Here is a 26034-nt window from a genome sequence, read left to right as displayed (position 1 = left end):
TGTGTGCCTTGGTGGCTTGAGTGACTGTTTGCCTTTGATAGATGAAGAAACAAGGGCACAGAGAGGTGAATGAACTTTTCTGAGGCCACAGAGCCCAGAATGCTGAGCCAGGATTTCAGCCCAAGTCTGAAGCTCCATGAAACCGGGCTGCCTTTCCACAATCGTCCTTAGATACACTGCGGCAACACACCCACACCCAGCTCCACAGACATCTAGACCCACGATGAAAGTCCTCCGCACCCCCACCCCCCACCACCCGGGGGAGGAAGGCAGGTGGCCAAACTTCTGTTACAAACAGGTCTTTATTAAAGATGAGAAGCCAGGTCTTTATTAAAGATGAGGAGGGGGCAGGAAAGGGGGGCAGTGCCTCCTCTACCCACTGCCTTTGCCTGCCCGGGGTGAGGGAGCCCCTCTGCTCCACCCATGCCCCCCATGATGGCACATCTGTATGAGGCTGAGGCATGGGGGGCAGTGTGAAGAACAGGGGCAGGTTCCAAGAAAAAGAAGAAAAACCCTTCCCACAGCCCTAATAAATAACAGAAGCGTTTGGGATGACCTGGGCACAGGCAAGGGGAGACACAGCACCCTGAACCCCAAAACCTCTGAAGTGGGGCAAGCCCTACTTAAGTAGGGGATTAGGAGAGAGTGGGTGAGAGGTGGAGAGGCCGCACACAGGGAGGGGCTAAGAGGAAAAGGGGTACCCCAAGGACCCTGCCATGGGGGAGCCTGCCCCCCACCCTACAGCTGGGCTCGCTGATTCTGAGAGAAGACTCAATGACAAACAATGACCTCATCTCCCTCCTCTCCTTTGCACATGCTTAGACACGGGCGGTCCCCCATTGACTGGAATCATGCCCACCCACTCTAGAAATTCTGGAAACCAAGGGCTCCTATTGGCTGTTCAGTCGCTGAACACTGGCTGGCGTTGCCCTCTTGCAGGAGGATTCTAAGAAGTGAGGGGAAGGCTCCCATTGGCTGGAGCCAACTCCTTTTGGTTAAAATTCTGAGAACCAGGAGTTCTCATTAGCCAGGCAATGGCCAATGGGGTCAAGCTTTGGCCCTTAAAAGGGCAATAGTAGGGGCAAGTGCGCACCTTCCAATTGTGCCCATCGGGATATCTCAGAGGGCCAGAGAGGCAGATGTCTCCTAAATGTCCTTCTAGCCATCTTCTAATGTCTGGGTCTGGCTGGCTTGGGGGGCAGGGGACTTTGGCACTCACGTGGCACACGCACACACACGCGTGGCAGGGAAGAAGTGGGGACTGGGCAGATTCTGGGTGGGTGGTTGGGCCTCACAGCAGGTGGTCACGGCTGGCAAACAGGTAAGGGCTGAAGTTGTCCCGGTGGAAGGGGGAGGGATACAGTCCACTCAGGGTGTACAGGTCCCGCAGCAGGGGCGTGGGCAGCAGCAGCTTCCGGCCACGTCCACCACCCCCGCCTGGCCCCCCAGGTCCAGGGGAGGAAGGCGAGGGGCCCTGGCTGGGGGTGGGCGCTGGCAGGGGTAGGGGCAGGGGCAAGGGCGTCGGCTCAGACCTCAATCGAGGACGGGGCACACGGGGCGACGAACACATGGCTGGGGCCCTGGAGGAGACACAGCTGGGGATCAGGTGGCCACGGCGGGCGCAGTTCTGCGACTCTGGTGGTCAGAAGCCAGATATCAGGGGATCAGAAAACTCGGGAGGCAGCATAAAGGCCTAGGTGAGACCTCTGGGGCAGTGGCTGCCCACCTGGAAGTCCCCCTGTTTAGCCCCCCACTCCCCCAACACTCACTGGATGGGGTGAGCCGTGCCGGTGTCGAATGCGGCCTGCAGACCTCGGGTTCCTGAGACAAAGAGACAGATGGAAGGGGCTAGTGGCCCCCTGGGCCCTACCGGCCACAGCCACAAGGAGCTCATCAGGTGAAGAGCCCCATGGAAAAGACAACCACAGTTCTCATGATTAACCGTGTCCCCTTGGGAAGAAGACGGGGGTGCTCCCTTTCATTCTTTGGGGCTGTCCCCCCAGGACCTATATCCACAGAGATGGGTGATCCCTCCACTTCCCCATGGTTCTGAGACCCCCACCTCTTGCCTGACTTCCTTCCTGTCTCCTTGGCCCCCTCCACCCACCACCCTCTCCAGCCGGGAGCAGCCCCCGGCCCCCCTTACCTGCGCCACACTTAACTTTTCGAGGGGGCTGTCCATGGTGGGGGCTTGGCCCAGGTCCTCCCAGGGAGAGAGCCTTCGGCCAGAGGGTGGCCGGCTCTGAAAGTTATGCACAACGCAGGTGACCTGGAATAGAGGGAGAGGAGAGTGTTGAGGCCTGGGGCAAGTCACATAGGAGCTATGTAAATACCATCCCCATTTTTCAGATAAGGAAAGTGAGGCTCAGGTTTTCAAAAACAGCTAATGCATAGTATGTGCCAGGCACTGTTGGTTCCATTTTACTACGAGGTAGGTGCAATTATTATTTATCCCACAGACCCCAGATTAGGGTAAAGTAAGTAAGACCAAGTTGTACAGTGGCAGGATTTAATTTTTTAATTTTTTATTTTTTTGAGACAGTCTCACTCTGTCACCCAGGCTGGAGTGCAGTGGTGCAATCTCAGCTCACTGCAAACTCCACCTCCTGGATTCAAGCAACTCTCTTGCCTCAGCCTCCTGAGTAGCTGGGACCACAGGTGTGCACCACCATTCCCAGCTAATTTTTTTTTTTTTTTGAGACAGACTTTCGCTCTTTCACCCAGGCTGGAGTGAGGTGGCACGATCTCGGTTCACTGCAACCTCCGTCCCCCGGGTTCAAGCGATTCTTCTGCCTCAGCCTCCCAAGTAGCTGGGACTACTATGCCTGGCTAATTTTTGTATTTTTAGCAGGGACAGGGTTTGGCCATGTTGACCAGGCTGGTCTCGAACTCTTGGCCTCAAGTGATCCGCCTGCCTCAGCTTCCCAAAGTGCTGGGATTACAGGCGTGAGCCACCGCACCCAGCCTTGATTCATCTTTATTTAGAATTTTTATATTCTGTACATTATGATAGTTTTGTATTAACTTTGATTTTTAAAAATGTTTTGTTAAAATATTAATCTTGATTACTGAGTGTTGGGCACCCTCTTAAAATTTGCATTCAAGGCCTTGCCTCACCCTGATCCTGGTATCTCATTTCACAGATGAGAATATCCAGGAAGGGTAATGTTAAGGGATTGGCCCAAGGTCACACAGAGTCCACACCCTTCTCCATCATGTGGTCCTGCCTCTTGGGTCAGAGAGCTGGTGAGGGTCTTCCATGCTGGGAAGGTTGAGGAGGCAACTCACCAAAAAGGTGGCGATGGCCGCCCCTGTCAGGAAGCCAGCCAGCACGTCCGACCAGTGGTTTCGGTACTCGGCCACGCGGACCACGCCCACCAGGAAGGCTGGGCACAGCAGGGCCAGGCAGAGCGAGGGTTTGACCAGGCGGGAGCCCTTCACGCGGAACACGAGAGTCACGTACATCTGCGGGGAGCCGGACTGGTCAGGGGGATAGTGGAGGCAAGTCGCCGAACCCAAGTGGTCGCTCCTTTCTGGGCTAGAGCGCATGGCCAGAGCGTTGGGGCTGGAGGGAGTGGCCAGGGGCTCCAGGGTTGGAGTCATGGGCTCCCAGTGGGCTTTTCCAGGGAGCGTGACCAAAAAGGCAAAGGGGGGGGGTCAGGGATTGAGGTCTTGGAGTCTCGTGGGCACCACCTGCAGGGCTAGGTGTGGCCAGAGCTCCCAAGAGCAGAGGACAAGGTCTGGGGCCCAGGTGTCCCTGGTCCGGAGTCGCAGATGGGGACAGACACTTACTGGATTAGGGCGTGGCCACAGAACCAGAGGGTGGAGTCAGGGCGAAGGGAGCTGTAGGAGCTGTAGGAGGTGGAGCCCCTGACCCCCAGGGGACCACTGACAGGGTGGGAGCATAAACCCGGATGCCAGAAAAAAGAGTTGAAGCAACAGGGGGTGTGACCAGGAAAAAGCAGGGGACAGAGTTAGAAATCCCAGAGCAGTTAAGAGCAAGGGGCGTGGCCAGGGCTACAACAGGAGGGAACAAGGCCCCCAGGAGAGGGGCAAGGGCTCCAGAAGAGGGGCAAGGACTCCAGGGGGCCGTCCCATCTGCCCAGTCTCCCAGCTAATATCTAGCGCCTGTAGCATCCTGGGGGCCTGGCTAGGCTATAGGTGTTCCGAGTCTTGCACATCAGGGACTGTCCTGATGCCATAGGGTAGAGCCAACAGTTTCCCTCGCATTACTGGCTCAGGAGGCGTGGCCAGAGGGCAAGGGGCGGAGTCAATGGACAGCGATAGCCTCTGGCTGGGGGCGTGGCTAGGATCTGGGAGGAGGAGGGAGAGCTTCCAACAGGTCGGGGCGTGGAGCGAGAGCTTCCAACAGCACCCGGGGCGTGGAAGAGCAAAGGCTCCAACCCTGGCGGCTTCCTGGCTGCTGGTCGCTGTCCAGCCCGCACACCCATTTCCGACCCCGAAGCTCCCGAAGCTCACCGCTGTGTAGGTGACCGCGTAGGCGCAGAGGGCCGCATCCTTGCAGGGGAAGGCGCGGCGCGCGGCGGCCACGAGGCTGGGGCTGCCAGCGCAGGCACCCTGGTCAGTGACAAAGCGGTCGGGACCTGGCCGATCCGGAGAAGGTGGCCCGCAGCCCAGGGCCGTGTAGTTGGGGCGGCACACGGACAGGAAGTGTGGCGTGGGATTGCCGGTCACCACCTGCCCCGCGTTGGCGAAGATGGTCGTGGTGAAGAGGCCGAAGGAGTAGACCCCTAGGGGTGGGATAGTGGAAGGGGTTCATGCGCCAGGCCCTGATGCTCCCACTGATTCCATTGGGCCTCTTAGCTCCCTTTTCCTGTGACTGTCATTAAAGCACACTTGGGACCCTGTAGTTGTGCCAACATCCCCCTTCCTTTAGGACCACCATGAAGGTATTCTGAGGCCTCCTGCCCCCGGGGACCCTCATTATCTGGCCCCTGTCTTTCTAGGATTACCACTATGTCAGGGGCGGATCCTCCCTTGGAGCCCCATTATAGCTGGGCTTGGACCCCCGCCCCAACACCATTACATCAGGATCCACCCCATGCCTAGGACGGCTAGGGAAAACCCTAATGGCATACCTGGGGCTCTTCCTGCCTGCCCCTAAACTGGCTACTACTGAGTTCAACACTCTCCTCCTGGGGCCACTAATAAGTTAGAGCTGGGTCTCCCGCCCTCTGCCCTGGGACCATCATTATAGGTAAGGTCTGCCCCTCCCCCTTTCCCACAGCCACTACTTGAGGCTGGGACCCCATTTAAAGCACAGCCAGAGTCTCATCTCCCTACCCAGGGGCCCCAGGGTGTTTGTCCTGTGCCTGTGTCTCTCTTTTGTGCCTGAGACTCTCCTTATGGCATTCTGGGACCCTCTTCCGACAGTTGCCATCATGGTTGGGTTAGGCCCCACCCATGTCCCTAGAACCTCCATTACATCTGGTCTGAGCCTAAGTCCCTTGTTGCTTCCTAACATCCCCATCATGGCAATTCCAGGTCCTCTTCCTTCCCCCCTGGAATTCCCTTTTTTTTAAAGAGGTGGGATCTTGCTCAGTCTCCCAAGTAGCTGGTACTCCCAAGTAGCTGAGTCTCTGCCTCAGCCTCCCAAGTAGCTGGGGCTACAGGCATGTACCACCATGCCCAGCTTTTCCCTGGAATTCTTCTTTTTTTTTTTTTTTTTTTGAGACGGAGTTTTGCTCTTGTTGCCCAGGCTGGCACAATCTTGGCTCACTGCAACCTCTGCCTCCCAGGTTCAAGGATTACAGGCACCTGCCACACACCCAGCTAATTTTTTGTTTTTAGTACAGACAGGGTTTCGCCATGTTGGCCAGGCTGGTCCTGAACTCCTGACCTCAGGTGATCGCCCACTTGGCCTCCCACAGTGCTGAGATTACAGGCGTGAGCCACCACACCCAGCCTGGAATTATTATGACTGTCAGACCCATGACTCTTTTCTTCTATACCCACCTCCCCACCATTACCATGGGGCTGACCCCAGGCCATGTCTCTCACCCAGGAAGCGGACCAGCCTCCGCACTGGGGGGCTGAAGCGGCAGCAGGCCCCAGACACGATGGTGCTCTCCCCGATGACTGGGACGGCTGAAGGTGGTGCAGGGAAAAAGGCACGCGCCAGCTCTCCCAGCAGGATCTGTGGGCAAGACCAAGATGGAGTCTTCTGGCCTTCCAGCCCATCCCCTCACCCACCCTTACCGGCCCACCTGCCTCCTAGGAGGTCTTCATTGTCTCACCGTGAGGGTGGGCCCGGCAGTGACCAGTGCATAGACAAGAGCAGGAGGCACTCGGCTGGCAGCCTCAGGCCCTGGGTAGGGCTTGGCGTAGGTACTGTCATAGCAGAAGAATCCCTGGGTGTGCACAGGGAAGGTGTCCGTGAACTCCAGGCGGTAAGCAAGCAGGATCACAATGCCCAGCAGCACCGACTGCCACCAAGCCAGGGCGGGGAGAGGTGGCGGAGAGAGAAGAGAGAGGTCAGGACTCCAGCTGAGGCCACAGAGGCAGAGATACAGAGATGGAGAAACATGGGTTAGAGACAGAAACTAGAAGATGGAGAGAGACAGAGACAAGGGGGAGAGAGACTGAGAGAAATGGGGAAAGGAGGTGAGAGAAGGGTCAGGGCTTAGGAGAAACAGAAGGAGAAGGAGACAGAAACAGAGGGGCCGTGTGCAGCGGCTCGTGCCTGTAATTCCAGCACTTTGGGAGGCCGAGGCAGGAGGATCACTTGAGCTCAGGAGTTTGAGATCGCATGACCTTATCTCTGTACAACTATAGTCCCAGCTACTTGGGAGGCTGAGGAAGGAAGATTGCTTCACCCAGAGGATTAAGGCTGCAGTGAGCCATGATGGCACCACTGCACTCCAGCCTGGGTGACAGAGGGAGACCCTGTCTCAGAAAAAAAGAAAGGAAAAGGAATGGCTGAAAGACAAAAAGAAAGAAAAAAAATAAAAACGTGGCTCATGCTTGTAATCCCAGCACTTTGGGAGGCTGAGGCAGGTGGATTACCTGAGATCAGGAGTTTGAGACCAGCCTGGACAACATGACAAAACCCTGTCTCTACTAAAAATACAAAAATTAGCTGGGTATGGTGGCAGACTCCTGTACTCCCAACTACTCGGGAGGCTGAGGCAGGAGAATCACTTGAACCCGGGAGGCGGAGTTTGCAGTGAGCCAAGATCGTGCCACTGCACTCCAGCCTGGGCAGCGGAGCAAGACTCCATCACAAAAGAAAGAGAGAGAGAGAGAGAGGGAGGGAGGGAAAGAAAGAAAAGGAAGAAGTGAAAAAAAAAAAACAGAGAGAGAGGGAAGCCAGGAAAGGAGGGGAGAAGAGGAGAAAGCAAGAGGAAAGAGAAGGGAAAGGAAAAGGGAAGGGAGTTGTAGAGAGAGGGAGAGAAGAGATGGGCATGGGGAGAGTGAGATTAGGGCCAAGGCTCAAATGAGAGACAGACAGACAGGGGGAGGTGGAGAGACTCTCCCACAAGGAAAGAAATCAGAGAAGTAGGGGTGCTAGCAGCTACCACAGGTGTAACCCTCACTGTGGGCAGGGGGTCGTACCAAGCTTTGTCCATGAATTAATATATTTTACCTTTAGAACAGCCCTAGGAGGCCGGGCGTGGTGGCTCACGCCTGTAATCCCAGCACTTTGGGAGGCTGAGGCAGGAGGACTGCTTGAGGTCAGGAGTTCTAGACCATCCTGGCCAACATGTTGAAATCCCATCTCTACCAAAAAGTACAAAAATTAGCTGGGCATGATGGCACACGCCTGTAGTCTCAGCTACTCGGGACGCTGAGGTAGGAGAATTGCTTGAGCCCAGGAGGTGGAGGTGGCAGTGAGCCGAGATTATGCCACTGCACTCCAGCCTGGGTGACACAGTGAGACCCTATCTCAAACACACACGTACACACACACACACACACACACACAGAGAGAACAGCCCTATGAGTTGGGACTCTGGTGATGTCCATTTTATGAATGAGGAAACTGCGGCTCAGGAGGGTACCTGTGGTGTCCAGCACCCTGCGGTGTGGATGGGGCAGAGAGGGATTGGACCCCAGGGAGTGGCACTTCTGAATCTAAGCTCATAACCATTTCTCAAGAGAAAGGGGACAGCAAGGGAGATCCCAGAGATGGAAAAGTGGGTACAGATAAGGAGACTGAGGTTGGACAGAGACAGAGATAGGCACGCCGTCTCTGGGAGAGGTACGGGGGTCCTCACCTCCACGAAGACAAAGCAGGGGATGATGGAGAAACTCCTCTTCAGATGCGGTCTCCCTCCCGCCATGGTGAAGGCCAGGCCTGCAGAGGTGGGGAGGGAGTGGGAGTCCCAGGGGGTGTGCCTAGGGGAAGGCTCAGGTCACCGGGACCCTGGCTTCATCCCCTGAGTCCTTTGGCCACACCCCTGGCCCTGAAGACCCGGGGAGGCCCTGACTCTGTCCCTTGAACCTTCTGGCCATGCCTCTGCAATCCAGGTCCTGCCCTGTTGGTCCTGACCCTACTGGGGACACCTGCCTCCCCTGACACCACTCCCCAAGAGTCTACGGGGGTCCCTTCCTTTACAGCCTACATGGGAGGCTCTGACCCAAGGCCCTTTAGGAAGTGGGCCTTTAGAAGAGACTCCCCAGCCTCATGGGAACCCCTCCCCCATGGCACTTAGAAGGGTCCCCACTAGTTTTTAGGGGACACCATCCTCTTTCCCGAGGGGCCCCCATCCCTACGAGACCCTTCCCCTGAGTCGCTTCCTCCATGGCCTCTGCAGGGGCCCCTCTCTCTGTCCCCATGGGCTGTGGTGTTGGTGTCTGGTTGGGCTGATAGCCAAGCCCTCCTTCTCTGCCAACTGCCTCTCCCTCCTTCCCCCTCTTCCCAGCCGGTCTGCCTCCCAGTTCTCCTCTTCCCTCCCCCAAGGCTACCCCCAGTCCCCAGCGCTTTAGGGCTCAACACAGTCACACCTGCTTGCATCCATTCTCCGAGCCCCATCTCACCTGTGAAAGCGCCCTATGGCTTCCCCCAGGCTGCATCCACGCCTGAAGACTCACAGCCGCTCCTGGCAGCCAGCAGGGCAGGGATGGTCACCCCCATTGTGCAGATGTGGAAACTGAGGCCCAGGCAGGCGAGGGTAGGCACTCTGGGTCCAGCGCCCCAACCACGACACTCATTCTGCAGTGTGATATGGGGTGATGGTTGCCAGAGGTCCTAGATACCCAGAGTCACCCATGCTGTCACCTTTAGGAAGCACAACCCAGCCGCAGCCTCCATCCTGGCACCACACACACACACACACACACACACACACACACAACCATGGCATAGCGTTCACCCATTCCACAGTGAAGACCGAGCACCTGCCGACTTCCAGGCGCTGTGCTGGGCGCCACTTTGCAGTAAACAAGAGGGGCCCCCTTGTTCAGACAGGTGTCCAACACACACAACACATGTCACTGCATACTCACACACAGTGGGCTCATAGCCTGTCGGAGACACCAAACAGATCAAACAAGTCCCCACCCCCACCCCAGGCCAAACAGAGAGAGACATGTCAGGAGACCCTACACACATCACAGTCCCACACAAGCCCCCACGCCGCTACAGTCAGGGACACACAGTCAGGCCTGCAACACACTTAAGAGTCACAGAAAAGAGTCACCGCACACAATGGGGGTCACAGAACCCATCACAGCGTCACACCCCCAATTACAAGGCACTCAGTGACAGCCACACACACACTAACAGTCTCTTATTCACACCGACAGTCACAGGGGAGAGACACGGTGCCATCTACAACCACATGGCCACATCCATGGACCATGACACAGACTCACAATGCCACACAAGAAAGGTGCACAGTGCACGACCACAGCCACACACACATACACACCATCAGAATGAACACACAACAGCAGCCACACAATGACAGTCCTATGCACACAACCACACGAACACCAAGACAGTCACACACAGAGACAGCAGCCACACGGGGGGCCAATGGCAGTCACAGCATAGCCAGACACACACACACACAAACCATCAGAGTGACACCCACGACAGCCGCACAATGACAGTGACACACACACACACACACACCCGCGGACCTCCCGAAGCCACACAATCCCAGTCATGCAGCCACACGATGACAGTTACACAACCACACACAGACACACAATGACAACCACACAATCACAGTTACCCACAGCCGCCCTCACCACCGGTGCTGGCTCCTCGGCCCGGGGTCCCCTCCCCCAGCCCTGTCCCCTCCCCCAGCTCGCCGCCTCCCCTCCCCCGCCCCTCCCCGCGCTGGACCCAGAGGGACCCGACCCTCAGGAACAGGGGACCGACACCGAGGGTGGGAAGCCCACGGGAGGGGATGAGGGGCGCCCCCAGCCCCTCCTCTCACCGTGTCGAGGCCGCCGCCGCCTAAGCCCCCGCTCCGCCTAGACTGCCCCGGCGCGGCGGGATGGACAGACGGACTGCCAGCCAGGCTGGCAGACGCGGAGACCGAGACGCGGTCGGCCGGGCCTGGCCGCGCCGCGCAGACTCCGCGGTGGAGGGAGGGGCGGGGCCTCCGGGCGTCTCATTTGCATAGCCCCCGTGGGGCGGGGCCTCATTAGCGGGGCGGGGCGGGGCCTCCGTGATCTTAGAGGCGGGGCGTGTTAGCATCGATTGTAGGAAGGCACCAAGAATGGAGGTAGAGAGGGAGGACCCTGGGGTGGGCGGGGCTCCGAAGGTAATAGGAGGGAGGGGCTTCAGAGTATGTCCCTGGGCCGCGCCTCTTCCTCTCTGGGCCTCAGTTTCCCCATTCGCCAGGGCCCCCCAGAAAGGAAGGCTCTGTGGCCAGTGTGGAAGTCTGTCTGGCTGCTCGTGTCTGGACAGAATGACTCCTTGCCTTGTCATATATTAAATCTGGCTTCAGATGTCCCCTGATTCCAAGCCCACACATCCCGAATGACCCCTGGGGTCTCTACACCCCTCCCCCCCAACAATGAGGAGTAAACTGGGAGGGCAGGGGGATTCCTAGGCACAGGAAGCAGCAGGACTAACAGTCGGGGCTAGAGGAGGGTCTGCGCTAGTTTATTTTCTCTCTGGAGGGGTCTTCAGGGAGAGCAGTCCCGGCTGCTCAAGCTGTGGAGAGAGAGGGTGGGTCAGGGCCTGGCCAGGTCCAGGGGACTCCGGGGCTGCAGGTCAGGGACCGCATGCCCAGATCGGGATCTGGGCCTGTTCTGAGGGTCTAGACTGTGGGAGTCAAGGGCAGGTCAGGAGGGAAATGGGTGGAGGGGGGGACCGGGGAGGATCTGCACCGGGTGGGAAGGAGCGGCCGCTCTTGCTGAAAGGTGGCTGGGAGAGGTCCTGGTCAGAGTCGGAGTCAGAGTCCCAGGAGGGGAGTGGAGGGCTCAGGCACTGGTGCCCCTTGTGGCCTGCAGGAGGGACAGGTTCCCTGAATGTGACCCTTAAGTAACCCCCAAATATAGGCCCTGTGTCCCTTCATAGTATACCTCATTGATACTTAAACCATGACCCCCAATTCCCTTGAATGTGATCCAATGTGACACCAAATTATGACTTCAATGACCCTTGCATTTTACCCAATTGACACTTTTTTTTTTAGACATGGGGTCTCGCTCTGTTGCCCAGACTGGAGTGCAGTGGCACGATTATGGCTCACTGCAGCCTCAACCTCCCAGGCTCAAGCGATCCTCCTGTCTCAGCCTCCTGAGTAGCTGAGACTACAGGTGTGCTCAGCCACAGGTGCACCATCACCCAGCTAGTTTTTAAATTTTTTGGAGAGATGGGGTCTCACTGTGTTGCCCAGGCTGGTCTCAAACTCCTAGACTCAAGTAATCCTCCCACCTCAGCTTCCCAAAATATTAGGATTACAGGCATGAGCCACTGTGTGGAGTCCCCATGGACTCATATAAGATCCAAATGACTCTGAATGTGACCATGAATGACTCCTGGATGAAACCTCCAGTGACTCCTTAATGTGACCCCAGAACACTACTTAATGTGACCATAGAATAACAGCCATCAGATGTGACTCCCAAATAGGCTCTCTGAACATAGCCTCCCTGTGAAGCTAGACAATGACCTCCCACCCCTGAGCAATTCTCAGCCTCCCTCACCTCTTAGGCTCGAGGCCTTGGGACGGGCCCCCAAGCACAAAGTGAGGCTGTCTATGGAGTTCTGCAGCACGTGCACAGCAGACCTGCAGGAAGACAAGGAGCTGGGGGTGCTGGGAGACTCCACACTGCTCAGGGTGTAGACAGCAGTACAGCTAAGGTTGGGGGCCGTGGTGGGTGAGTCCTAGGGGGTGAGGGAAGTCTGGACTCAGGTGGGCTCCAGGTTCTGGTGGTCACTGCCAGATCCCGTTGGGGGAACGGGTTCAGAGGAGGGTCAGGGGTCAGACTGCGGGCTGGGCATCACCATATATCACTCAGTTCCTTCTGGAGGTCATCCTTCCAGCAGCCACTGGTTCCCTGCGGTATCTCTTCAGTCTCCGGACAGGCGGCTGTCTCATGACCCTGCTGCTTCATCTTGGTCAGGATCTGGGGTGGGGAGGGATGAGAGAACAGTAGTCATAATAATAATGACAATAGTGCCAGGCGTGGTGGCTCACACCTGTAATCCCAGCACTTTGGGAGGCCGAGGCGGGCAGATCACGAGGTCAGGAGATTGAGACCATCCTGGCTAACACAGTGAAACCGCATCTCTACTAAAAATACAAAAAGTTAGCCGGGCGTGGTGGCGGGCGCCTGTTGTCCCAGCTACTCGAGAGGCTGAGGCAGGAGAATTGCTTGAACCCAGGAGGCAGAGGTTGCAGTGAGTTGAGATCGCGCCATTGCACTCCAGCCTGGGCAACAAGAGGGAAACTCCGTCTCAAAAAAGAAAACAAAATAAATAATAATAATGATAATAGTAAAAGGTGACTGTTATATAGCACTTGTTATATGCCAGACTGCATTCAAGTGCCCAATACTCAGCTAATACAGACACCTGATCAGGTAGGGAGGAGTGTTTTTTTTGTTTTGTTTTTTGTTTTTGTTTTTGGTGTTTGTTTCTTTTTTGAGACAGGGTCTCAGTCTGTCGCCCAGGCTAGAGTGCAATGGTACTATCAGGGCTCAACGCACCCTGAACCTCCAAGGCTCAAGTGATCCCCCCACCTCAGCCTTCTGAGTAGCTAAGTCTACAGGCATGTGCCACCACACCCTCTTGTTTTTTTTGTTTTTTGTAGAGACAGGGTTTTGCCATGTTGCCTAGGCTGGTCTTGAACTTCTGGGCTCAAGCAATCCAACCACCTCAGCCTCCCAAAGTGCTGAGATAACAGGCATGCCACAGCACCCAACAGGATGAGTTTTCTTTTTCTTTTTCTTTTTTCTTTTTTTTTTTTAAGATGGAGTTTTGCTCTTGTCGCCCAGGGTGGAGTGCAATGGCACGATTTTGGCTCGCTGTAACCTCTGCCTCCTAGGTTCAAGCGATTCTCCATCCTCAGTCTCCTGAGTAGCTGGGATTACAGGTGCCTGCCACCACACCCAGCTAATTTTTGTATTTTTAGTACAGACGGGGTTTCATCATGTTGGCCAGGCTGGTCTCGAACTTCTGATCCACCCACCTCAGCCTCCCAAAGTGCTGGGATTACAGGCGTGAGCCACCGCGCCCAGCCAAGATGAGTTATTATTACATCCATTATACAGATGAGGAAACTGAGGCTCAGAGAGGTCAAGTGACTTGCCCACAGTCACACAGCAGTGAGTGGCAGAGCTGAGATTTGAACCCAGGCTCCAATCTCATGGTGGAGACTGGCCAAAATCCCCATCCCTCCCTCTCCCACTCCTCCCCAGGGTCCCCATCTCCTCCACTCACTTTGCGGCATTTCACCTGCGTTTTCTGCATTTTCTGAATGTTCACCAGGTTCTCTGAGATCTCATCCTCCTGCGCTTCTGTGGAGGGAGGGGGCTCAGGGGGACAAAGGCTGAAGAAGGACCCCCTCCCCACACACCGGCTGTGGGCTCCAGGAACTTACGGAGCTTCTGATAGATGAAGGTCACCTCCTCCCGCACCAGTTCCAGCTCCTCCCACAGGAACTTCTTGCTGAGGGGACAGTGCAGCCTAGACCTGCACTCCCTGCCTGGCCCCTGACCTCCCATGCCCCTATCTGTCCCTCCACCCATCCCCGCAAGCTCTGTCCCCTCCCCACACCTCCCTGCCCTTTTCCCCTCCCCTTCTACAATCCCCCTACCCTCATCCCCCTCCTCTCCTTCTGATCCCCAGCCTCCCATTCTCTCAGTCTCTCCCACCCCACTCAGCCTCCTATCACCTGGCCTCCACCTCCCCACCTCCTGTCCCCCGACTTTCTATACCCCTAGTCTCCTGTCCTCTCAGTTTTCCCTGCCATCCCCCTTTCTGATCCCCTGGCCTCCTTTTCCATCCCACCTCCAGCTTTCTGTCTTCCCTGCCTTCTGGCCTCTCAGTTTCCCACTCCCCCGCCCCCACCAGCCACCTGTCTCCCCTGAGCCTCTCATCCCCTCCTCATTTTTTTTTTTTTTTAGACAGAGTCTCGCTCTGCCGCCCAGGCGCCCAGGCTGGAGTGCAGTGGCGCGATCTCAGCTCACTGCAACCTCTGCCTCCTGGGTTCCAGTGATTCTCCTGCTTCAGCTTCCCTAGTAGCTGGGATTACAGGCACCCGCCGCCATGCCTGACTAATTCTTGTATTTTTAGTAGAGATGGGGTTTCACCATGTTGGCCAGGCTGGTCTCGAACTCCTGACCTCAGGTGATCCGCCCATCTCGGCTTCCCAAAGTGCTGGGATTACAGGAATGAGCCACCACACCCGGCCTCATTCCCTCTTCTTGTCCCTCAGGCTTTCCACCATCCCTCAGTCCCCCTCCCCCAGGCATCTGCCATTTCCCCCATCCTGCCTCCATTCCCCAGTTCTGGGTCTCCCTTCCCTCCTGTGGACTCCAAGCTGCCCTCCCGCCATCCCCGACCTGTCCCGGATCTCCTGGGCCAGCAGCTGCAGGCAGCGAGTGGTGCGGGCCCGCTGCATCTCCTCACTGTCACGCAGGGTCTTCTCCAGCCCCTGAAGGCCTTGGGTCAGGGCCCCATACAGCTCCTGCCGACCCTGCTCCATGCCCCACCTGTGCTCCTCCTTCTCTCCCTGGCGGCCTGTGGGGCTCAGCACCTCTGCAGAGAGTGTGGGACCTTGACTGAGCCCTGATCCCACCCTGAACCCAGCTTGTCCTAATCTTGACCCAGAACCCAGACTCTCCCAATTTCCCTCACCCTGGCCTGGCCCAGCTGATCCCAACAGGACCAGCTTCCAGCCTGACTTTTTTTTTTTTTGAGACGAAGTCTTGCTTTGTTGCCCAGGCTGGAGTGCAGTGGCGTGATCTCGGCTCACTGCAACCTCTGCCTCCCAGAAAGCAATTCTCCTTTCTCAGCCTCCTGAGTGGCTGGGACTACAGGTGCATACCACCACGCCTGGCTAATTTTTGTATTGTTAGTAGAGATGGGGTTTCACCATATTGGCCAGGCTGGTCTTGAACTCCTGACCTCAGGTGATCCACCTGCCTCGGCCTCCCAAAGTGCTGGGATTACAGCCATGAGTGACAGCACCTGGCCTTTTTTTTTTTTTTTTTAAGTAGAGATGGGGTTTCACCATGTTGTCCAGGCTGGTCTCAAACTCCTGACCTCAAGTGATCCACCCTCTTTGGCCTCCCCAAATGCTGGGATTACAGGCGTGAGCCACCACGCCTGGCCTAGCCTGACCTTGATCTCTGGTCAGTCCTCACCTTCAAGCTGCTGAATCTTGATTTGCTGCAAGCAGCTCTCCTTCTCCAACATGGTCACTGAGTGGTTCAGGAACTCGAAAGCCTGGAGGAAAGAGGTCAGCCTTGGGGTGGGAGGAAGGAGGGGAGGGCAAGGAGAAACAGAGGTTGCTGGGGGCAGGGCCAAGGTGGTTCACCTTGGTCTGGGCCTGTAACTGGCTCTTGAGCGACTCAAGTTCACATCGCAGGAGCTTCTGGGAGTCGGGAATCATCACAATGGTCTTGGCTGTGGGCAGAGAAGAGGGTGAGCCAGGGCTGTAAGGGGTGGGGTCTGGGGCAAGGGCAGGGCAGAGGTCAGCAAAGGCTCAGAGTAGCAGTAGGGACAGGGGGTAAGATATAGAACAGGGGCCCACTCAGCCTTGGGCAGGAGTGAATGGGTGACCATGGCAGGGGGTCAGCTGATGCTGGGGCAGAGGGTAGAGGTAGAAACCAGCAGGTCTTCCCCACACAGTTTTGTTGGAAAGGAGATTTCTCACCTTTGACTTTGGAAGAGCTGGTCTCCAAGGGCTTCTAAGGAAGAGAGATGAGATGGGAGTAGAAGTTTGTCCCTGAGCTGCCTCCTTGCTCATCTCAACCCAGTTTTGAGGGCTGGACAAGAGTTGGATCTCCTCAGTTCTAGGTGTCCCAAACCATAAGTGCAGGCAAAGCTGCACTCCAGGCATATTCATGCACCTCCCCCTTGGGCTACATATGCTCAGAAGTGCACTTATGTGGCTGAGAGACGATCACAGCCAAATCCTCATGGAAGACACACAACCACACTCTTTTCTTCCATTCATTCCTTCATCCATTCATTTAAGACTTGCTTAGCCAGGGCCTGCTGAGTGCCAGGCGCTGTTCTAGGTGCTGAAGAAACACAGTGGGTGCATTCACGGGAGTCTCTCTGCCTTACAGCCCCTTCCCTAAGCCCCACAGCAGTAGATTGCAGTGGTTTTCTGCATTGAAGGGGTTTCCCGGGTGGGGGTGACCTTAGCTACATTGTGATGCCTCTTCAAAACCTCCTGGTCATTACAGCACTCCTTCTGCAGGTCTGGACTGGGGGAGGGGGCAGCCTCATGTGGCGAAGGCCCTGAGCCCCACCCTGGCCTGCAGTCTGCAGTCCTCACTGTGTCCCCAGAAGCAGGGCGTCCCAAGGTCTCTGGCTCTGGGGTCCTGGACCAGTGAGCTGTACACTGCAGAGACTTGTCCGAGGAAGAGCCTAGGGGTGAGGGCTTCCTTGAGGGACAGTGCAGGGCACTCCTCACATTCCCAGCCCCTCCCAGTGTCCCCAGCCCTATGGGAGCCCCCTAACTAACCCCAGTACTTGTCACACTTCATGTTAGCAGGCAAACACACGCTGGAGGGTGAGGGAGGTGAGTAGAGGCAGGACACAGAGTAGTCAGGGTCCCGGGGCAGGCTGGCCAAAAGAGGGTCGCTGTGAGTAGGGAAGCAGGGGCTGCTTTGAGATAAGTCCCCATGTCCCCAGTGCCCCCAGACCCTCCCTGACATGCCAGAGAGGCCTCAGCCCTAAACTCAAGGCTTCTCAGTTATGGTAGGAGCCAAAGCTGGATAAAAGATGATCCCAAGGCCAGGCTCGGCCAGCAATGGTGGCTCACGCCTGTAATCCTAGCACTTTGGGAGGCCAAGGCGGGAGGATCACTTGAGGTCAGGAGTTCGAGACCAGCATGGCCAATATGGTGAAACCCCGTCTCTACTAAAAATACAAAAACTAGCTGGGCATGGTGGTGGGCGCCTGTAATCCCAGCTACTCGGGAGGCTGAGGCAGGAGAATCACTTGAACCCGGGAGGCGGAGGTTGCAGTGAGCCGAGATTGCACCACTGCACTCCAGCCTCAGCAACAGAGTGAGACCCAGTCTCCAAAAATAAAAAACAACAACAAAAAAGATTATCCCAGCCCCAAGGTTTGGGCTGGGCAGTGAGAAGGACCCAGAAGGCCCCAAAGAAAAAAAATCAGGCCTCAGATGAGTCCAAAGAAAAAAGGGACCTTGACATTGGCTTAAAGGAAGGCCTTTCCTGGCAGGCAACAGCATGTGCAAAAGCTTGGAGGTGTGGAATCACATGCTCTATGCTGGTAAATTCATGATGGCTGAATCGAGGTCCAAAAGGAAGCAGCAGGAGGTTAGCAGAGCAGCTCCAGTAAGGCATTGACGGCCAAGCCAGGAGTTTCGACCTGGCCCCACAGGTGAATGCCAGCCATAGAGTGTGAGCAGGAGAGGCAGGGCATATCTGTTCAATAAATGTTAGCTGAATTGGGGCCCAGGCCTGTGCTAGAAGAGGCTGGGAACAGGAAACAGCTGAGCTCTGGGTCTCACATTCAACTCCCCTCCCCCTCCAGTATAGCCACATATGGCACAGATGGAGATATCTGGGGCAGGTCTGCCTGGAGAAACTTCTAGGTGAAAGGCACCTTGCCCTGAGTCACACTCAGCCTCTTCCCCCAAATCCTCTAGACCTTTCTCTTCTGTCACCCTTGCCAGGCCCTCTGCCAGATTCAGTCGACCTGGAAGACTCCTACACGCTCTTCAGAACTACTCAGGCTGGGCACGGTGGCTAACACCTGTAATCCTAGCACTTTGGGAGGCCAAGGCAGGTGGATCACCTGAGGTCAGGAGTTCGAGACCAGCCTGACCAACATGGTGAAACCCCATCTCTACTAAAAGTACAAAATTAGCCAGGCGTGGTGGTGCATGCCTGTAATCTCAGCTACTTGGAAGGGTGAGGCAGGAGAGTCGCTTGAACTTCAGAGGCGGAGGTTGCAGTGAGCCGATATCATGCCACTGTGCTCCAGCCTGGGCAATGAGAGCGAAACTCCGTCTCAAACACAAACAGACAAACAAAAACTATTCAGCATATCTTCAGTAAAATCTTCCTTAATCCTTTTTTAGGCTCCTATTTTCTGAGCACCTAATTGAGTGCCGGGCATCCCCTAAGCATTCACTGGATCTTCACACCCACCCTGTGATGTACACGTTTTTCTTCTGCCTGAAATGTCCTAAGCTGCCCCTCCGAGAGTCACTGCCTCAGGGAGGTCCTCACTTCCAGGGACAGCAGAGTATGATGGTTAAGCAGGGAAACTCTCCAGCTAGATGGCCTGGGTTCAAATCCTAGCTCTGTCCCTTCCAGCTGTGTAATACTGGTCGCGTTACTGAACCTCTCCATGCCTCAGTGTCCCCAACTATAAAAACGAGATGTCATAATATTCACCTTACTGGGATGTTGTGATTAAATAAATTAATCCATGCCAGTACCTGGTATAGAGTAATGGGGAGCTGTGTTTGCTCGTCACGCTGAGAACCTGGGACTTAGGGACCATAGGAAGCCTGGGAGGCTTGGAGGGGAAAAGGAGAGGCATTTGAGAACCAGCTTAGGTCCCCAGTAGTGCCTCCTCTCTCCCCGTCCCATCCCGGTTGCTGCTTCCGTGTCCCTCCCGGGAGAATTATTTAGGGAGGGGGCGGGGTCATCATCCTGGCCCCGCCCCCTGGGTTGTGAAATCTACACCCGCCAGGCTCCAGAACCCCACCTACCACATACCACCTGTTCATGCTCTCCCATCAGGGACCACGAAGCCAGTCTTCAGCTGTGACGCTGAAGTTTGATCCCGCGGGGACACCATCGCATTAAAACGCTCAGAGACTGAGTCACAGAGAGGGGTGTGGCCGGCATTTTAGTCCCGCCCCTGCCGGAGTAGCCGAAGGCCTCATTGGCGCCTTCACGCTTCAGCTGCGCTTAGTAGCCGCGGTGTAATTGGATAAAAGCCCGTGGAGGGGGCGGGATCCCAGGGGGGTTTCTACGATTAGTCAATACCCAGGAGGGCGGGATAGAAAGGTGCAGGTCTACGACCCGATTGGCTTCGGGCTCAGCTGGGAGGCGGGACGAATTCTTGGTTGGGGGAAACCCACGAGGGGACGCGGCCGAGGAGGGCCGCTGTCCACCCGGGGGCGTGGGAGTGAGGTACCAGATTCAGCTCATTTGGCCCCGACGCCTCTGTTCTCGGAATCCGGGTGCTGCGGATTGAGGTCCCGGTTCCTAACGGTGGGATCGGTGTCCTCGGGATGAGATTTGGGGTTTCCTCGGGGCTTTGGTGGGATCGGTGTCCTCAGGATGAGATTTAGGGTTTCCTCGGGGCTTTCGGGATCTTCACCTAATATCCGGGATTATTTTATGAGAGGAGTGGTCTTGGCTGTCAGAACTGGATCCCTGGGGTGATATTTGGGAATTAGTGGAGTGATCTCTGAAGACCTAGGGCTATGATCTGGAGCTGCTGTGGCTGAAATTTGGGGCCTCTGAAGTGGCATGGAGATTGAGGTCCAGAGAGCCTGAGATCTTGAGGGCTGACATTTGGAGAGATGGGGTCGAGGGTTGTCTTTGGGCCTTGACTGCTTTGGGCCTTTCTCACTCTCATTCCCGGGATGCTTTGCCAGAATCTCTGTTGGATTGGCCGTAACCCTGTCCCCAAGCGGGCTCACAGGGTCTGAAGGCCACGCATGAGGCAAAGGTAAAGTTCTGAGCCACCCGGTGCCTCCTTCCCAGGACTGCAAGATGGAGGAAGGCGGGAACCTAGGAGGCCTGATTAAGATGGTCCATCTACTGGTCTTGTCAGGTGCCTGGGGCATGCAAATGTGGGTGACCTTCGTCTCAGGTAGGGACCCTCAGCTTGGATGTCATGGGTACCTGGGGAGGGGATGGAAATAAGAGGGGAACCGGGAAGTGCCCTAACACCCCTGTGGTCCCCATACCCTGCAGGCTTCCTGCTTTTCCGAAGCCTTCCCCGACATACCTTCGGACTAGTGCAGAGCAAACTCTTCCCCTTCTACTTCCACATCTCCATGGGCTGTGCCTTCATCAACCTCTGCATCTTGGCTTCACAGCATGCTTGGGCTCAGCTCACATTCTGGGAGGCCAGCCAGGTACGTGGGTTTGAGTGCCACTGCCCTCTGGAGACTTGTTCCCAGGACCTCAGTGAGCGCCTATGGCTACACCTTTTCCGGGGGGGGGGAAATAAAAGGCCAGGCATGGTGGCTCACGCCTGTAATCCCAACACTTTGGGAGGCCGAGGTGGGCGGATCACGAGGTCAGGAGTTCAAGACCAGCCTGACCAACATGGTGAAACCCCGTCTCTACTAAAAATACAAAAGAATTAGCCAGGCGTGGTGGTGTGCACCTGTAATCCCAGCTACTCAGGAGGCTGAGGCAGGAGAATTGCTTGAACCCAGGAGGCAGAGGTTGCAGTGAGCCGAGATCACGCCATTGCACTCCAGCCAGGGCGACAAAGCAAGACTCCATCTCAAAAAAAAAAAAAAAAAAAAAGGAAAGGAAAGGAGAGGGGAGGGAAGAGGAGGGGAGGGGAGGGGAGCCCCTTCTTCCTGGTAGATACAAAGCTGGGCTCTGGATACCCTTGAGCAGTGCACAGCCTGTACAACAGTCCCCAGCAGCCCTGTCTATCCCCCAGCATCTCCCTGCTAGCTGCTGTTCCCTCTCCTCCCGCTGGCTGGGACTGCTGCCAAGCTGTGGTGACTCAGCTGAGCTGGGACATTGACCCCAGCTTATTGTTTAAAAACCAGCCCGACTGGGAATTTATGGTTTCCTATCCCCTTCCACACATTTTTCTGGCCACAAGGCAAGAAACTATCTCTGCATCTCAGATTTCACTATTTACTCTGGCCTTCCCTTGCCTGCATTATGTTTCATAGATGTGGGTAAGTGAGACCTGACAGGTGTTTCAAGAATAATCTCACAGACAGGAGGGGATTATGGGTAACTAGAACTTCACAGACTGTTTTTTTTTCTTTCTTTTATTTATTTATTTTAATGAAACAGGCTCAGAAGGTATTCAAATACTTAAAACAGATAGAGATGGTGTTATAGCAATGTGAGAATGGCAAAAACATTTTTCCTAATTAAAAAAAATAGGCTGGGCGCAGTGGCTCATGCCTGTAATCCCAGCACTTTGGGAGGCCGAGGTGGGTGGATCACGAGGTCAGGAGCGCGAGACCATCCTGGCTAACATGGTGAAACTCCGTCTCTACTAAAAATACAAAAATTAGCTGGGTGTGGTGGTGTGCCCCTGTAATCCCAGCTATTTGGGAGGCTGAGGCAGGAGAATTGCTTGAACCCAGGAGGCAGAGATTGCAGTGGGCCGAGGTCACGCCGTTGCACTCCAGCCTGGGCAACAAGAGTGAAACTCAGTCTCAAAAAAAAAAAAAAAAGATGAGGGTCTTTGCTGTGTTGTTGTTCAGGCTGGTCTTGAACTCCTGGCTTCAAGTGATGCTCCCACCCCCATCTCTGAAAGCACCGGGATTACAGATTACAGGCATGAGCCACCATGCCTGCCTTCAAAGACTTTTTGTTTTGTTTTGTTTGTTTTTGAGACAGGGTCTTGCTCTGTCGCCCAGGCTGCAGTGCAGTGGTGCAATCTTGGCTCACTGCAACCTCTCCTTCCCGGGTTCAAGCAATCCTCATGCCTCAGCCTCCTGAGTAGCTGGGATTATAGGGGGACAGCCCCCACACCTGGCTAATTTTTGTATTTTTAGTAGAGACGGGGTTTTGCCCATGTTGCCCAGGCTGGCCTTGAACTCCTGGCCTCAAGTGATCCACCCACCTCAGCCTCCCAAAGTGCTGGGACTATAGGCATGAGCCACTGCGCCCAGCCACTCAAAGACTTTTTATTCACCCTCTGTGGGTCCAATGTCAGCTTCAGGGGTCTGGGCTGTGGCCACTGAGGAAAGAGATCCTGCTCTGGGGACTTCCAGTCTGAGTATCAGAGAAGAGGCTCGGGAGGTTTTGGCGGGGGATAGAGGAGGTGGGGATGGAGATTTTCCTTCAGAGCTGCCAGTTTCAGAGTAGAAGAGCTGGAGTTCTGCTTTGGGTCCCTCAGTCTGGGTTCAAGGAAAGAGGGGGAGGCAGGTTTTTTGATCCAGTGCTGTCCCCACCCCCACCCCTGTGCTGTTGAGGGTGCAGAAAGACCCTCCCTAGGGCCCCTCTGGCCTCCCAGGCATGGCTCACCTTCTCCTCTGCTGTCCCTGCCAGCTTTACCTGCTGTTCCTGAGCCTTACGCTGGCCACTGTCAACGCCCGCTGGCTGGAACCCCGGACCACAGCTGCCATGTGGGCCCTGCAAACCGTGGAGAAGGAGCGAGGCCTGGGTGGGGAGGTACCAGGCAGCCACCAGGGTCCTGATCCCTACCGCCAGCTGCGAGAGAAGGACCCCAAGTACAGTGCTCTCCGCCAGAATTTCTTCCGCTACCATGGGCTGTCCTCTCTTTGCAATCTGGGCTGCGTCCTGAGCAATGGGCTCTGTCTCGCTGGCCTTGCCCTGGAAATAAGGAGCCTCTAGCATGGGCCCTGCATGCTAATAAATGCTTCTTCAGAAATGGCTGCTGTCTTTTTTTTTCCCCCATGAGAAGCAGGGGGAGGGGCAGGCAAGGGTAGAGCCAAGAGCCTCAGTTTCCCCATTCATGAAGCATGATGGTTTGGAGTGTCAGCCATTTTATCCTGTAAGCCTCTCCTATAATGATGCCCATTTATTGAGCACCTGCTGTATACCAGACATGTTGTTAACCACTGACATATCATGTATTATTTGTTTTGTTTTGTTTTGTTTTGTTTTGAGACAGAGTTTCACTCTTGTTGTCCAGGCTGGAGTGCAGTGGTGCGATCTCAGCTCCCTACAACCTCTGCCTCTGGGTTCAAGCGATTCTCCTGCCTCAGCCTCCTGAGTAGATGGGATTACAGGCATCCGCCACCATGCCTGGCTAATTTTTTGTATTTTTACTAGGGACAGGGTTTCTCCATGTTGGTCAGGCTGGTCTTGAACTCCCGACCTCAGGTGATCCGCCCGCCTTGGCCTCTCAAAGTGCTAGGATTACAGGCATGAGCCACGATGCCTGGCTGTTTTGTCTTTTTTTTTTTTTTTTTTTTTTTTGAGACAGTCTTGCTCTGTTGCCCAGGCTGGAGTGCAATGGCGCGACCTTGGCTCACTGCAACCTCCGCCTCCCGGGTTCAAGCGATTATTCTGCCTCAGCTTCCTGAGTAGCTGGGATTACAGACACCTGCCACCACGCCCATCTAATTTTTGTTATTTTTAGTAGAGACGGGGTTTCACAGTGCTGGCCAGGCCGGCCTTGAATTCCCGACCTGAGGCCATCTGCTCGCTTCGGCCTCCCAAAGTGCTGGGATTACAGGCGTGAGCCACCACGCCCAGCCTGTTTTGTCTTGTTTTTGACAGGGTCTTGCTCTGTCACCCAAGCTGGAGTGAAGTGGCGTGATGATAGCTCACTGCAGCCTCCAACTCCTGGACTCAAGCAGTCCTCCCACCTCAGCCTCCAAAGTAGCTCGGACTACGGGCGCCAGCCACCAGGCCCAGATGGTTCTGATCCTAGAGGACAATCATATTTCCCACCCTACTGACATTGGGGGTGGCCATGTGACTTGCTTTGGCCAATGAAATGTGAGCAGAGGTGGCATGTGTCCCTTCCAAGGAGAAGTATTACAAAACAGTGCATAATTTGCTGCATTTTCACTTCACAAAACAACCATCATGGGAACCAAACCTTAGCTGTTGGGGCCATGAAGTCTTTGGGAGTGCTTGTTACTAAGCATAACCCAGCCCTTCCTAACTAATGCACTTCATCCTCATTCATCCACGTGGCAGCTCTTGAGGCAGCTACTTTTGTTCCCACGAGGCAGTGGGGGCTCAGAGAAGTTCAGCAAATTGAGTAAGGTGGAGTTGCTGGGATACCAACACCAGCAAAACCTGGGTATTTCACAAAGGGATCCAACCCACTTTAACTTTCTTTATTTAGAGATAAAGTCTTGCCCTGTCACCTAGGCTGGAGTGCAGTGGCACAATCATAACCTACTGAAGCCTCTCTCTCTCCCAGGCTCAAGCAATCCCCCTGCCTCAGCCTCCCGAGTAGCTAAGACTACATGTATGTGCCCCCATGGCCAGCTAATTTTTTTTTTCTTTTTTCTTTTTCTTTCTTTTTTTTTTTTTTTTTTTTTTTGTGGCCAGCTAATTTTCAAAAAAATTTTTTGTAGAGTTGGGATCTCTATGTTGCCTAGGCTGGCCTTGAACTCCTGAGCTCAAGGAATCCTCCTGCCTCAGCCTCCCAAAGGGCTGGGATTACAGGCATCAGACACTGTGCCCAGCCTCATTTATTTTTTAATTTATTTTATTTTATTTTTTTGAGACAGAGTCTCACTCCGTCGTCTACCTGGAGTGCAGTGGCGCGATCTCGGCTCACTGCAACCTCCACCTCCTGGGTTCAAGCAATTCTCCTGCCTCAGCCTCCCAAGTAGTTGGGATTACAGGTGTGCACCACCATGCTCGGCTAATTTTTGTATATTTATTTATTTATTTGAGACAGAGTTTCGCTCTTTTTGCCCAGGCTGGAGTGCAATGGCGTGATCTCAGCTCACCGTAACCTCTGCCTTCCGGGTTCAAGCAATTCTCCTGCCTCAGCTTCCAGAGTAACTGGGATTACAGGCATGCGTCACCACACCTGGCTAATTTTGTATTTTCTAGTAGAGACAGGGTTTCTTCACGTTGGCCAGGCTAGTCTCGAACTCCCGACCTCAGGTGATCTGCCCACCTCGGCCTCCCAAAGTGCTGAGATTACAGGTGTGAGCCACCGTGCCCAGCCCCTAATATTTGTTTTTTTTTTTTTTTTTTTTAGTAGAGATGAGGTTTCACCATGTTGGCCAGGCTGGTCTTAAATTCCTGACCTCAAGTGATCCGCCTGCCTTGGCCTCCCAAAGTACTGGGATTACAGGCATAAGCCACCGCGCCCAGCTCTCGTTTATTTTTATTTATTTGAAACAGGGTCTTGCTCTGTTGCCCAGGCTGGAGTGCTGTGGTGCAATCAAGGCTCACTGCAGCCTCGATGTCTCCAGCAATCCTCCTGCCTCAGCCTCCCAAGTAGCTGGGGTTACAGACGCATGCCACCACACCTGGCTAATTTTTGTTATTTTTAGTAGAGATGAGGTCTCCTTACGATGCCCAAGCTGGTCTCAAACTCCTGGCCTCAAGTGATTCTCCTGCTTCAGCCTCCCAAACTGCTGTAATTACAGGCCACCGCGCCTGGCCTAGCCTACTTTAAGGCCGGCACTGCACTTGACAAACACTAACTCAGATCAGAATCTTCCCACAACTCTGTGAGGTTGGGTACTGTCGCTATGAGCTACTTGACGGATGGGGAAACTG

The 26034-nt window shown here is 55.1% G+C and overlaps 3 protein-coding genes across 56 annotated transcripts; 1 reads left to right on the top strand and 2 right to left on the bottom strand.

The window, feature by feature from the left end:
* Positions 1-283: 283 nt before the first annotated feature.
* On the bottom strand, positions 284-10743 carry PLPPR2 (phospholipid phosphatase related 2). Of its 2 annotated transcripts, none has more exons than XM_016935074.3 (10): positions 10410-10743; positions 9001-9175; positions 8238-8317; positions 6258-6446; positions 6022-6157; positions 4480-4751; positions 3289-3465; positions 2163-2269; positions 1770-1821; positions 284-1635 (listed from the first exon to the last, which is right to left on the bottom strand). In XM_016935074.3, the coding sequence occupies exons 3-10, from the start codon at positions 8301-8303 to the stop codon at positions 1603-1605; spliced, it is 1032 nt and encodes a 343-aa protein (XP_016790563.1). In that variant the 5' UTR covers positions 8304-8317; positions 9001-9175; positions 10410-10743; the 3' UTR covers positions 284-1602. The 2 variants fall into 2 exon arrangements, with proteins under 2 accessions (XP_016790563.1, XP_016790561.1); XM_016935072.3 differs by having other exon boundaries at positions 2147-2269; positions 10410-10616.
* Positions 10744-11062: 319 nt separating this feature from the next.
* Positions 11063-19502, bottom strand: CCDC159 (coiled-coil domain containing 159). 46 transcript variants are annotated; one of them, XM_054673757.2, is made up of 14 exons: positions 19366-19496; positions 19083-19162; positions 17130-17248; positions 16803-17032; positions 16311-16344; positions 15972-16060; positions 15799-15880; positions 14995-15190; positions 14031-14098; positions 13871-13947; positions 12434-12555; positions 12133-12215; positions 11311-11427; positions 11063-11134 (listed from the first exon to the last, which is right to left on the bottom strand). In XM_054673757.2, the coding sequence occupies exons 1-14, from the start codon at positions 19384-19386 to the stop codon at positions 11130-11132; spliced, it is 1323 nt and encodes a 440-aa protein (XP_054529732.1). In that variant the 5' UTR covers positions 19387-19496; the 3' UTR covers positions 11063-11129. The 46 variants fall into 46 exon arrangements, with proteins under 46 accessions (XP_054529732.1, XP_054529734.1, XP_054529733.1 ...); XM_054673759.2 differs by having other exon boundaries at positions 17130-17230; XM_054673758.2 differs by having other exon boundaries at positions 19359-19474.
* TMEM205 (transmembrane protein 205) lies at positions 19501-23203 on the top strand. Of its 8 annotated transcripts, none has more exons than XM_003316070.7 (4): positions 19501-19866; positions 20256-20473; positions 20578-20741; positions 22861-23203. In XM_003316070.7, the coding sequence occupies exons 2-4, from the start codon at positions 20374-20376 to the stop codon at positions 23164-23166; spliced, it is 570 nt and encodes a 189-aa protein (XP_003316118.1). In that variant the 5' UTR covers positions 19501-19866; positions 20256-20373; the 3' UTR covers positions 23167-23203. The 8 variants fall into 8 exon arrangements, with proteins under 8 accessions (XP_003316118.1, XP_054529748.1, XP_009433004.1 ...); XM_054673773.1 differs by having other exon boundaries at positions 19518-19574; XM_009434729.4 differs by having other exon boundaries at positions 19525-19866; positions 20365-20473.
* Positions 23204-26034: the final 2831 nt, after the last annotated feature.

The sequence above is a fragment of the Pan troglodytes genome, chromosome 20 (assembly GCF_028858775.2).
Source record: "Pan troglodytes isolate AG18354 chromosome 20, NHGRI_mPanTro3-v2.0_pri, whole genome shotgun sequence".
Taxonomy (NCBI): Eukaryota; Metazoa; Chordata; class Mammalia; order Primates; family Hominidae; genus Pan; species Pan troglodytes.
Note: the sequence above shows the minus strand (reverse complement) of the source record. Positions and strands in the feature narration are given on the sequence as shown.

Bases quoted from the DNA above. Each gene is read 5' to 3' on its own strand.
- TMEM205 (XM_003316070.7), top strand. From the start codon at position 20,374: ATGGAGGAAGGCGGGAACCTAGGAGGCCTGATTAAGATGGTCCATCTA. The intron at 20,474-20,577 runs GTAGGGACCCTC...CATACCCTGCAG, and splicing joins GTGGGTGACCTTCGTCTCAG to GCTTCCTGCTTTTCCGAAGC. The intron at 20,742-22,860 runs GTACGTGGGTTT...TGTCCCTGCCAG, and splicing joins CATTCTGGGAGGCCAGCCAG to CTTTACCTGCTGTTCCTGAG.
- CCDC159 (XM_054673749.2), bottom strand. From the start codon at position 19,186: ATGCCTCTCCTTTTCCCCTCCAAGCCTCCCAGGCTTCCTATGGTCCCT. The intron at 16,061-16,310 runs GTGAGAAATCTC...CTCTGCCCACAG, and splicing joins CAGCTCTTCCAAAGTCAAAG to CCAAGACCATTGTGATGATT. The intron at 12,216-12,433 runs GTGATGCCCAGC...GTCTTCCTGCAG, and splicing joins AAGGAACTGAGTGATATATG to GTCTGCTGTGCACGTGCTGC.
- PLPPR2 (XM_016935072.3), bottom strand. From the start codon at position 8,303: ATGGCGGGAGGGAGACCGCATCTGAAGAGGAGTTTCTCCATCATCCCC. The intron at 6,447-8,237 runs GTGAGGACCCCC...GCTTGGTGGCAG, and splicing joins CCTGCTTTGTCTTCGTGGAG to TCGGTGCTGCTGGGCATTGT. The intron at 6,158-6,257 runs GTGAGACAATGA...TCTTGCCCACAG, and splicing joins CTGCCGGGCCCACCCTCACG to ATCCTGCTGGGAGAGCTGGC.